The 12,851-nt window shown below is 41.5% G+C and overlaps 1 protein-coding gene and 1 long non-coding RNA gene across 2 annotated transcripts in view; one reads left to right on the forward strand and one right to left on the reverse strand.

Moving 5' to 3' along the window:
- Positions 1 to 10,954, forward strand: part of LOC109304371 — a 47,556-nt gene extending 36,602 nt beyond the window's left edge. Inside the window, exon 2 of the long non-coding RNA XR_002099377.1 lies at positions 10,606 to 10,954. This is a non-coding gene — a long non-coding RNA (uncharacterized LOC109304371). The remainder of the gene's footprint in view (positions 1 to 10,605) is intronic.
- RABL3 (RAB, member of RAS oncogene family like 3) overlaps positions 1,022 to 12,851 on the reverse strand; it is a 25,081-nt gene continuing 13,251 nt past the window's right edge. Inside the window, exons 2-8 of the mRNA XM_019526864.1 lie at positions 12,467 to 12,558; positions 10,945 to 11,074; positions 9,443 to 9,557; positions 7,258 to 7,408; positions 6,140 to 6,211; positions 5,526 to 5,564; positions 1,022 to 2,075 (exon numbers count right to left, since the gene is read on the reverse strand). Of these exons, the coding sequence (XP_019382409.1) occupies positions 2,010 to 2,075; positions 5,526 to 5,564; positions 6,140 to 6,211; positions 7,258 to 7,408; positions 9,443 to 9,557; positions 10,945 to 11,074; positions 12,467 to 12,558 (665 nt within the window). The 3' untranslated portion in view covers positions 1,022 to 2,009. The remainder of the gene's footprint in view (positions 2,076 to 5,525; positions 5,565 to 6,139; positions 6,212 to 7,257; positions 7,409 to 9,442; positions 9,558 to 10,944; positions 11,075 to 12,466; positions 12,559 to 12,851) is intronic.

Here is a 12,851-nt window from a genome sequence, read left to right on the forward strand (position 1 = left end):
AAATAGCATTCCTGGGGTCAGTTCCTGATCCTTTGGTAGGACTTGGGAAAAAGACTCAGGTTCTTATTTTTGAAGGTGTCCGTGATAACTCTTCTACACTTGTCTCTTGCTGGGCACCCAAAACTCAAAATTTTTAAGCAGGTCTGAAAGTCTTGGTACCTTTGTAATCTCCACTGCCAAATAAGGATGTTGATTTGCATTATGCCTCATACAGGTTCTTGGAAGCTTAGTTTATTCATATTTGTCAAGTGCTCTGAGAGCCTGTATGAATGGGAAAGGGGAGGGAGGGAAATAAAGTATTTATTTTAATACTTTAATACATGAAGCTCAGTATTCCTGTCTGTCACGCTTGCACCTTATTAGTGGCAACAGGCAGTTTATTTCCAGGCAACTGCTAAAGAAAAGCTGCAGGCTGATACAACACAGAGAATGCAGAACTCTACTTACTGTCAATTTTACTTCTGTATTTTATTTTCTCCTCCTCCCATTTATTATTAATCTGCATTTACATTTAACTCTGGCTTTCATCCTCTGGCAGAGGCCAAGCCAGTGCCATGTTACTGTGAGGAAAGAGGGAAAGAAAAGCAGGATCAGTATTGGGCTTAGAGATGCTCATTAGCCTCATCAAGCACTCTTCCATATCCCCAAGAATGATCCAGAAGCCACTGCATTTGGGAGCGCAGAAACTGTCAGAACCAACCAAGCAAGCAGTCTATTCATCTAGTGCAATGGGCCTTTGACTCAAAAATGCCAGTTCTTAGCTTGCACTCATGTTTTGACTACAAAAAAAATAGAGCAATTCTTCTGCTGCAAAAGCTCAGAAAAACAGCAGCACCTCAGAGCTGCTTTTGACAATATGGATTCCTACTTGAAATCTCTGGGTTTACCTTGTGAATTATGTGTAGGTGTTTGTACACATAAGACTGCTAATATTGTGTGGCATTCTCAAAAGGATCTTGTGCCACCCTGGTTAAGAATCACTGGCCTCTGATAACTTACCCCTCACAATGCTAGCGTCACCTTTTTTATGGGAATGCTCTTTCCAATCCGCAGCACTTATAGCCTCCAAACCAAAAGCACATAGGTGTTATTTCCCTTCTATATTTCTATCCACAAGGATTCTTATATTTATTTTTGTCTTATCCTCTTCAGAGCTGCCTTGTGGTCCTGTTCTCAATAATAATCTTATCGTATTGAGTTTAGTGTGTCCTGTACATAAGACTGCTTCTTTCAAAAATGTGATTTTTTTTTTTCCTTTTAAAAGTTAATACAAATATAAGGAGACATTTAAATGTGAAATAAGATAAATAGGAGCACAACATTCACCATCTCTCTCCTCTCCAAGGTAAACAATTCCAATCTAAACATCAATATAAACACCAGTGTCTTCCTAGAGAGATTTTTTTCAGGCTTTAAATCATCTTCATCACCGGTCTATTTTTGTTACACCCTTTTTGAGGAGAAATGAACACAATGTTCCAGAAGAAGCTGCACCCATTCATTTATATAATGACATTCTAATATTTCCTTTCTATTCCATTCCTTACACGTTTAGATTCATTCTGCTTTCCTTGTTTTTCTTTACTTAAGTGCAAATGAAAAGCCCACTCAGTCTCATCTTTCAGCTAGAGACAAAGTGAATGTAATTCATTGTGGAGAGTTCATAAATCTTCCAAAATGGAGGAAAAAAATTACACATACATGCTGTACATGATAATGCTTTCCACAGCTGTGTGGAAGACACTAAATTTATTGCACAAATCCCAAAAGATCCCATATTTCCAGAGGGCCTGTGAGCCTAGGAGAGTCTAGACCCCAAGTCAGGTCTGGGGAATTTTCTCCTGTGCCTTCATCAGCATCAGTAGCTCCACTAGTTGAGCTGGAGCACTGCTTACTCTTTATTCTGCCTGGCATGAGCATCACTGCCTTGAAGCATCCGACAGGATAGGAATGTTGTTGCAAATGGAGAGAACGCCTCTCCTGCTCAATCTCTGGACGGTGAGCAGCGTTCAGTCATAATGAAGATTCTTCAGCGTGCCTCCTCCAAATCTTTTTCTATCTGAAAAGCCAGGAATCTGGAGATAGGGAAGATAAAAGTTATGTCAGAAGCAGTGGAAATGTCTTCCAGCCCCTGAGAACATGCATATTACCTATAATATTACATATTATTAGGCAGCATCACTGCCTTCTCCTCCTGCTTTTCCAGGCTAGAGCTTGAGGGAGTGCTCTGGCATACTGTTAGTGGGCACTGCCTAATGAACAAGATTCAATACAGACATCCTGATCATGGGTGTTAAAGATTCTGCGAGGCATTCTGAAAGAGTTGCACCACAACATGAGCCCAGTTATCCCAGGCAAATTCTAATGTGGTTAGTTACACAATCCCTTACTGAGGTCCCTGCAAGTTCAACTGCACATAGAAATCTTCACCACCTTCTTTCCTACTGTGCTGTATTAGGAGAGAGGTTAAGGTTTGTCCCAACCACCAAGAGACAGCACTTCATTATCATTGGCATGACAGCTTCACAAACTGATAAAGGCTATCAGAATGAAACAGACTGCAATGATGTAAAATGTCTGCACTCTTTTTTTTCTGCTGCATATATAAAGATAGTGCTGACACTGACCATCCATTCTCACTTAGGAGATCTATTCTAAATCACCACCAGATTCTCTGCTTCAAGAGATTTCTAACAGATTTACACTGCAGAGCATCTCATGGCAGCATTTCATGTAGCTGTCCATAAGACCATAGCTCAGGAGTCATCCTACTTGTCTACACACAGGCACAGGGGAGGTTTCAGGGCAGCAGCCTCTCTCCATGTCCTTTTATAGCCATCTTCCCCCTTCATCCAATCTGTTATATAGCAGCAGTTTCACAATGTAAAGAGGGAAGACATCTCAGAACTGGCCAAAAGCAGCATATGTGAATACATGTGGGTGGGGCAAATGCTAATTTAGAACACATAAGAGAGACTGACAGGAGTATGCCCTGTTGTGGTAAATAGAGAAAAGTAACACATTTTAGCAAAAATGTCAGTTTAGTCAGGGCTTTTTGACTCAACATTCTTGACAAACCTCAGCTGATGCAAAAGTGAACTCATAGGGCACATCCTGTTAAGTGTGCATATGCAGGGGCATGCATTTGCTGCAGTGCACACCCCTGCATGTGGAGTTTGGCGTGGGGCAAAATGCCCTGCTTTGAGGAAATGGCTATTTCCCTGTTCTTCCTGGCTCTCGGTGTGTTGGAGGAGCCAGGGAACAACTAGAGGAGGGAAGATGCTCTGGCCAGCAGCCAAAGCATCTGCCTGGAGGACCTCGCCCTTGTGTCTGTTGGTGCATAGTGTCACTTTTTTTTGTGGCATTTTTTTTTTGGCATCAGGACCCCAGCTTTAAGGTGTTGCAAACCACATGGCCACATGTCCATGCTCATCTGGATGTGCCCACAGGGTGCATCTGTGTGGCCTCCCTACTGACAGAATAAGCTGTGCCCAGTCCCATTGCAGTGCATCAGGGACTGACAATTAGTGCAGACTGCTCAGGAGTGGACTGAAGTGGGTCTGAGCACCTCTCCTCATTCCCCCAGCATTGCTGTCAGCCTGTCCTATGACAGAGCTCAAGTACAGATCCAGGGGGCACATATTCAGGGCAGCTGCAAGTTGTCTATTCAGCCTAACTACCAGTCTCTGGTGTGCCTGAGCAGGAGCAAGTGGGTAGGGCTTATTTATTGGCAGCATATCCAGGATCAGAATGGAGGCCTTACAGACATGCCCATAGATATATTTCATGCCCACAGATATACTGCAAAAATTCAGTCAGCTCTGAAAAGAAACAAGACAACTTTCCACAAGTTACAAATAATGTAGAAACTGCCTGGGGGTGGGAAGCAGGTTAAGTGGAACAGTTCAAATGTCACACCAGACCTAGTTACCATACTGTTGTAAAAAATCTCCTCAGCAATCCTTAAAAACCACAAATGAGCAGAACCTCAGTTTTATGCCTTATTCCTTTATTCGAAAGATTATATGTCTAGCAGCACAGCCCTTCCTGGCACCACTCTTGGGTACTAATCCAGTGTTGGCTGTGAAGGGAGAGGGCAACCAACACATTCACTAGCACTGTTTCCTACAGTATCCTCTATTTTTCCGGAGCTTCCCACCAAGCACTTGATCGTCTGATCATATACTGTGATCTGACTGATATACTGGTATTACATTTAAGGACTGTTCTTCCATCCATGCTTTGAGATATACAAATGTAGGTTTCCCAGCTCATAGGTGGGCAGAACAGAGCCTGTTGCAAATACCACACTTATGTATGTGGAACAGGTCACTTCAGGCAGTAACACAGGTGGTTGTACTGAAGCCCTGGTGTCTCTCTGTTGGGTTTTGTCTTTACAGTATGCATGGTGACTTGCTTTTAATTTTGTATTAGACATCTGGGCTGTTACTGAGAGAGCAGATCAAAATAGTCAGCAGTGTGCCCTAATCTTTAGGTCATAGTCATAAAGATAACTTTTGGTTACCCCCTAAAACCATTCATATGAAATAAACAGATCTTACACAGTGTCATACCCAACCAGTCAAACAACTTGAAGGCAGCTGCTTTAAATTATCATCTTCTTGGAATGGACATTTTCTCTTATTAGCGTACAGACAAAAGTGCCTTTGTAGAATTGAAACAGGAGAAAGCACATTTTTTTTTAAATAACCAACCAAAAATAGAATTAACTTAGGCAAAAAAATTCACAAGGGAAACTATAACATACATTGATTTCCCTTATGCTTTCTCACACTCCCTATGAAGCTTTCAGCACAGGTATAGTTATTAGACCTACATTTTTTATTGCTTGTATCAATATGAGCACACCACCCAAACATAAATCTCACTACATTCTTGTAACCTGTGAAGAAGGTTGGTATTATTTCCCTTCCCCCGCCCCCGTTTTCATTAGGGACATCTTGCAAAGAACAGAGGGGTGAAGTGACTTACCCAGTCCCCAATTCTACATAGTTCTTTACAAATTTGAAAAGACTAATTAATGAACCATGTGCCATTGCTCTGGTGGCTCCATTGCTTTCTGTAGTAACTGTCATGGAAAAAATGTCAATTGCTGTGAACAAACCTTTGACAGATACAAGGCAATGTTGTCTGCCAGGTCTGCTGCCAGACAGCTGGAAACCAAGAAGCTCAGAGATGCCAAGTGCCCAGTTTTCTTCTTCACATTATCTGATCCCCAATCCTGACATGTCAATTTGAAATGGCATTAATATTTACTATTTCACCCGCTGACTATTTTAGAGTCAACACATCCCAAACTGTGCATGCAGCTTGCACTAACTGACACTGCTTTTCCCCTGCATCCTTCCAGTATAATTATTAATTCCACTTTTATTCATTGGTGCTGAACCTGTGTTCAGTTTCAGGGCCCAAGATCTGTACTCTAAAGGACAGAGCTTTGTCTACCAACAAAACCACAGTTTGCACCTTACAAGAAAAATATGGAAAAAAAAAGAAGCACAGACCTGATTACCATCTCGTAAAAAGTACCTCTTCTCTATGACCTGGGGAAAGCAATCAGAGAATGGTCTTAGTAGTCATTGTACATACCTAACCTTATAAACACAGTCAAAACTTGTACAATAGAGCTGCAGTCATAGTCAACTAGAAGCTGATGAAAATTCCTGGTTTTAGCTGCCTGGGATGGAGAATGATATGGAAGCAGAGTCCAGCCCCTGAAGGGTAGCTCAGAATTGCATAGCAACCCATCACATAAGAGAAAATCATAGCCAAATGGTGGTGTTTACAATGCATGGACTATAGGGGAAGGGTGATTCCTTGGCTCCCAACACCCTTCCCAGGAGAATGAATGGTTGGTGCATGTAACACAGGGCCAGTGCTGTGCAGAAGTACCTGAGCAAATTGTGCATATGCCACCTCTGGAACTGGAAGCAGTATAGCCACATGAGCACACTTTTGGACCCGGGCTAATCACAGGATTTGAACGTACAGGATTCTAATCCAGCTCTCGGGAAGTGGAAGGTGAGCGAACTAGTTTGACCACTTACTTAGCTTTTAGAATACACATGGGCTTCCTAGTATACAATAGTGCAGAACAACTTAATTGAATCTACATCACCTTATCAAAAAACCTGCTGAGCTTGACAGCATTGGATGAACCTGCAGCCAGATAGCGGGGGTTGGTGCAGTCCTGGAACACACAAGAAGCAACTCACAGTTGGGAAATGTGTTACACAATTTTCACTAACAAGCAGGGAAACTGCTGGGAATAACCTGGTACATGGCACAACTCTTCAGCTATCAGCCTCTGAAGAGGAAGCAAACTGAGTCATATCTCCCCACACAGAAAGATCAGCTGGAAATTTTTTGGAGGGTCCAGAACAGGGTGGCCACCATAGAGGACATTCTGGTTTTCTACTACTCTGTCCTCTGCTGATATGAAACCCACCGCTTATGTCCTCTATTTCTCTCTTCAAGACAAAAATAGAGGACATAAAGGCGTTTGGTTTCATATCAATAGAGGACAGAGGACACCTGGACTATCCTCTATGATGGCCACCCTAGCCCAGAAGCATCCCTTTTGCCAACATGAGCCAGGATTTTTTTTATTTACCCCTTAGAACCGCTGACTTTTTCCTGTTAAAAATGGTTCCCTTAGTACCCAGATAAGCTAAAGGTGCTGGCTTGACAGCCCCAAAGATTGATACCTTCTGTGCCCACAGAGTACAGCAGGCGAAGTTTCTTTTAGTCAGGTCCTGCATTTGTCTCTCAACCTGGATTTGGAGGCATAGCTCTAGGCATAACAGAAAGTCCAGCCTCTACACCTGTGACAAGTCTAACTTTGTATCTATGTCCCCAGCTTAACTTCAGCTATTTATACAGCAAAGTGTTGATTCCACCCAGCAAATGGTACATCTGGGAACAGATGTTGTCTTTGTTGGATTCAAACGAGAGTTTGTGGAAAAAACAAGAACAGGATCAAGAAATCCTAACTCTAACTCCCTGCTTTAAAACTGACAGCACTCTGACTCCCCACCTCCAGCATCTTCGTTTATCTGAACCAAGGTTAATATTTCACCCTTGGGTAAGCATCCAGTGCTGACAACAATGATGCAAACAACCAGGAGAATGAGAGGGCAGGCTGCAGCAGTCCAGTTCTTATAACTAGATTCTTATCCGCTATGAAACCACCACCTGTCACACAAAGTGAAAACAACTGTTGACAGAAATACTAACCAAATTAATCTCTTCTGCATTGAAATCCTCAGCCAGGAAAGCTGTTCTGGTCAAAACTTCATTGCGCTTAGCCTCTGGGATCTGGTCCAGTTTGGTTCCTATCACCAGTAGGGGAATCTGGTTATCAGCAAACTGTTCGCGGTCATAGTCCCTGTGCAATGAAAACAGAATAAATATAGCCCTAGGCTACAGAAACAGCTCCACAAGTTGACAAAGGGAAACAGTGTTCTATTCCTTCCACACCAGGTGGGTAAAGGGATACTTGGATACCCAGTATGCTGAAAGCCAGGAGATAGGTTTGTGTGGGCCATGGGGGAGGGTTTCTGTAGATGAATCATGGTAGAGTAGGATACTGAGAGGGATAAGAGAAAAGGAATTTGCAGTTAGTACTCCAAACATGCATGAGGATTCTTATGTGAAAGCATCCACTGGAAGGTGCGAGATAACACAACATTAACTGGGAAAAAACAGAAACGGGAGGACAACTAACAGGCTGGTTTACTGCACATACACCAAACGTATGATGTTATTTTATAAAATGGGTCAGGGGAGCTGCAATTAAAGGTTAGATTTAAGCATTCTTGGTTAAATTCTGCTGTGACACCTTTGAAGTCTCAAGCCTCTCTCACAGTATTCAGATGCAGCCTTGTTTTCAAGGCTGCACCTGAATATTAGAAATTCATACAAAGACATTCTATGAAGAGATAGAAAATTAATATCTCCCCTGAAATGTCAGCCTCTCCAATGAAATAGCAGGGAGGTTGCAATTAGATCAGCTAGGCATTAAATGACTCATACTACCACATGCAGGAAAAGACAACTGTTGCGTGCTGACTTCTGACAAGTTTCAAGTCAAATTTAAACTGCAACAGAAACAGCCTACACAAATGAAATTAATTAAATATATATTTTAAGAGAGAGAGACTAGCTCTGATGCAAGAGATCAATGATTCATTGTTAACTCAGAAACCCCAACTCGGACTATCCCCCTTCTTTCTTCAACAAAAGTTCATTTCATTTTCAGGCACGTCAAGCTTCAAAAGAGTTACTCTTCTACCCAAGAAATCAAAGCCTAAGACAAAACACAAACCTCTACTGCTAATGGGATAAACCTGTTCTTTTATTTAAATACAAGAGAAGTGCTAATATAAAAAACAGCTGCAGGGAATCTGGATTTGGAAGAAATTCAACATGGCAGCTCAATACCATATGGGCTGTAGAACCCCAGTCCCCAAGTTTTTAAAAAAAACCAGAAGGAGCACATGTCTGTAGACGCACACTTGTGTCTTTCTTCCCACCAAACACTACCTCATTTCACTGCCATCCTTGCTTGCATGATTTCTCAAAGGTCTGAAAATCTTTTCAATTACAATTGTAAAAACAGAATAGGAGAAGATAGCAACAAATCCTCCATATGATACAAAGCTAATTAGAAACAGGTATTCTAATAGATTTTTGCAAGGTCCTTGAGAAAAATCCTTCAGAGAAATCTGGCGGATTTAGTGACTTTTACTGCTCCTCAAAGTAAAAAGCCAGTCTGGACATGGAAACAATTAAACACTCAAGGTATTTTTTGTTGTTTTTAATGGTCCTGCATGCCACAAGCAGCCACCCAAGACTTTAGGGCAGGGGTCAGCAGCCTTTTGGTGGCATGGATTGGAGCTTGTGACCTACCTATGGCTGTAGGCTAGAAGTCTCTACTGTGGTCCCTGCCACCTCCCCCCACAGTGTGCTGCCTGCATTCATTCTGTTCCATTGTGTCTGCATTCATTCTGTTCCACCATGGACACTCTGTGAAGGAATGGACCCATGCAGGACAGATTCAGACCATGGCCCATAGGTTGCCAGCCCCTACTTTAGGGTAGCAGGGAATGAAATAATTTTCATGTGGCCTCAGAAACATGGCAGGAAAAGTATGCAGACATGTTCTTCTAAACCCAGGCCACTGTCAGACAACTGAAGAGCCCAGCAGCAGCCAGGCATGCTCTACAGATGCAACAGAAACAGCGCTTCTTTTCTGAAGCCCCCTGGCTCTTCTCATCCCCACCTACAGCCCTGCCTGAGAATTCTGCACTCAGTCAAATGTCTTGGAGAGTTCAAGTGCCCTTAGTGATGACCAGAGATGAACAATGACACGATAGCCCCAGGTGCATATTCAGGGCTGTGCATGTGTTTGTACACTCACCCATTTGTTACGAGAACTCCTGTTGGAACCACATCCCTGTTGAGGGCTTCCAGTGACCAGCGATACAAGTTTTGAGAGGACTTTTTGTTGGTTAAGTCATGCACCAAAATGATGCCTAAATGGAGAGTTAAAAAAAAGACAGGATATAACTTGACATTTTCCCTAGCCTTTGTATTTGATTCAGAATCTCTGGAATTAAGAGATAGTTTGGTCTGAAACATTAGGGACCCGTTAGGTACTTCTTTAAGTAGTCTGTCATTGTGGAAATATGATGGCATTTCTAAACATGACCTGAAGCAGGAGCGTAGTAGGATCTAATTTTCTGCCGTCTTCTGTCTCACAATTAAAAACAATCTCCAGATATTCCTTTTTTTAACATACTTTAAAAAATGATCTTAATATCATCAGGAATGCCAGTTTGTCTTGTCTTACTTTGTTGGGGGTGTGCCTAGGAGGATCCAGAGACATGGCTTGTGAATTGTCTTAGAAGTTAATTAACAGGGTGTTGCATCTTTAACAAAAGCATTTTTTTCATTCATTAGCAATTTGAATTAATAATTTAAAAAAAAATGAAATAATGTATCTAGAAATCCTTACCCTTTTCAATTCACTTGGATTGCATTTGTATTAAATGACAAGCTGTGCTATTAGCCGTATTATAAAGGGAAGCATCATCAGCCTTAATAAGACCCTGTTATTGGCAGATTAACACTTTTACCAAAATGGTTCAGTTATCTCCAGGAACAAAAGTAGGAAAAAAGATGTGGTTTGGCCTGTTATAAAAAAAACAAAAACAAAACACCTCTGCCCTTCTCTTTTGAGTACTCTTACGACATGGAGAGATTTGATATTTGGGAGTGTGACAGTCTGTACCAGAGGTTGTTCTCTGCTTGTCTGTGAATATTTGCTTGAATTGACCAAGTAATAAGCCTTAAAACAAACAAGCATAAAGAAAACATAAAGAAAAACACATACAAACAGCAATCAGAACACTGACATTTTATAGGGAAAATAGTTCTTAGTATGCTAGAGCAGGAAACACTTGGCAGGACTAATTAAAAATGGATTTTCTGACCAAAAATATTTTCTAGCATAAATATGGGATCAGACAGCAGGAAAGAGAAAAAAATTCCCAGAATCTTTATTATGCCTTTCTTTATTAGGCGAGACATGCCTTCATAGCTGCCTGCACAGCCTGAGGAAACCCCGCTGCAGTTTCAGGAACTCCCTGTTGTGCTAGTTCTGGAATGCTGAAGTGAAGCGAGAGGCTGGATACTGCTCATTTGCATATCATTACCTAGGGTGGTTTTCCAGCTCATAGCTGGCTCCCCACAGAAGTCTGACTTAAGAAAGTTATGAATTCCTTTTGCGCCATGTCTTCAAGTTCACACAGCTCTATGGAGCCCAGCAAGGCTCGAGTGAATCCTGCCCCCAAACCAACAGAGATGTCCTACCACAGAAAGCAGTCAGTGACAAACATATTTACACTAACCATACTTTACCATTCACAGAGTTGTAAAATACTGCTCGTGTGCTTTTCACACTACTAGCGCTGCCCACTGAACCTCCAACATCCCACAACTCAGTGTAGTAGGTCTTCTCTTCTGGGGTCCCCTCTTTGTAGTCATGAATCTGATAGAAAAATTCAACCCATATATGAGCACAGTGTCAGCTACAAAAGTGATCCATACAAAAACTGGAAGAGTAGAAATGTGCGGTGCCGAACCAGTACCTTTAAATTCAGTACTAAAACTACATCCCAGGGTGCCGTGATGATCTTGTCTCTTAGCTAAGCAGGTTTGGGTTACACCAAGAAAGCTCCAACGAACACCCAAAGTGTTCTAAGAAAAGGCTGCAGTGGACTGAGAGGAGACAGTCCTTCTGAGATGCTAGTAAACTCTGAATGGATGAAAAGACAAGGCCCTGACCTCCTCCTGTAGTTAAGAATTACATATAAATTTTAAGAATAGCAGCACTGATTATTGGAACTGGAATCCAGCCATGATATTTCCTTATTCCTCTAAACCCTTTACGAAGTCTAAAAACCAATTAATTAGTCACCAATTTTCTTTTTAAGATCGACTGGGCAGTTGTATTCTAAAGCTATGAAATACAAACCACCACGTTTCCCTCAAAGATTTAAAAATAGCTGGCATTTTTTGCCCTAGGCAAAGAATTTGGAAAGATGTTATCCACAACGGGCAAAGGAGGGTTTTTTTTCCCCCACTATGCCATATGGATTGCCACTGAGACTGAAAACTTCTTCAAGAATACCCAGACTCTCCTGGACATCAGCTTCTGCCCTCAACAAACTATGCTGAGACAAGATTTTATTTATATTCTGCTCACTAACTTCCTTAAATGAAATAAAGCAAATGAAATTTTTTCCTTCAATACATCTGGCTGGCAACATAACAGCATGGTAATGGTCTCCCAAGGAATTGTGAATTCAGTTTATTCATCCTCTGATTCAGAATTCACCACTTACCAAAAAGTAATAAGGATAATATCCTAGTGAGTGTATATTAACTGTCACTGTGCTATGATGCTTTAAAAGACAGATGCATCTTGGCTTCTGTAGCTGGTGACATTGTAAAGCTTAATTTGTGTAAGTAAAAATATTTAGTCTAGAGTAATAATATTTTTTTTCTTAGCACTTTTCCACCAAAGGATTCTAAAGTTTAACAGCAATGAAATGAACCTCACTTTGGGGTGGAGAGGGTCTGTCAGTTCATCACAGATAAATGAAAGAAGAGGAAATTTTAATTAAGGATGTTAGCTAAATTAAGTTATCCTTTAAGAAAATACTAGCGGTCACTTAATATTCATGAAAAATACCCAACAGTTTGGTATTTAAAAATATCATTCAAAAGACCACCCCACCCAAAACTTAATTATGGATGTCTGAAAAGTGAAGGCCCAAACTAGTTTTGAATCAGATTTAAACTTGTCACCCAGAAAGCAGTGACCACAACGTCAGAAATAACAACAGGCACAACACTGCAAGTCCAGAAGTTCACTTACTCGCACATCCACTGAGCAGCCCACAGTCCAAGATGGATTTCCCAACACCTGATTTTGGCACAACAGATGAACAAGTGAAGATTTCCCAACACCTGCAAGCAAACATATATTTAATTTGCATGAGAGACAACACAGATTCTTACATTTGCCATTAACACCGTATTTTTTGTAGAGGTGCACAGACACATTGATCCAATATCCGGTTGGTACCGATATAAAGAAAACTGGCTGTATCAGAAATCAGCCTGATGCAGCTGATAATTTGGTTGATAAATGCCAATGTGTGCGTGTAGCTACAGCGCAGCACTCAGGCAGCAAGAAGCAGAGCGCAGGAAGGTGGACAGCTGCCTCCAGCTAGTAAGTTCTTTGTGGTAGAAGGGGGAAG

Source organism: Gavialis gangeticus, unplaced genomic scaffold, assembly GCF_001723915.1.
Source record: "Gavialis gangeticus isolate Ggan-Ray unplaced genomic scaffold, GavGan_comp1, whole genome shotgun sequence".
In the NCBI taxonomy this organism is placed as follows: Eukaryota; Metazoa; Chordata; order Crocodylia; family Gavialidae; genus Gavialis; species Gavialis gangeticus.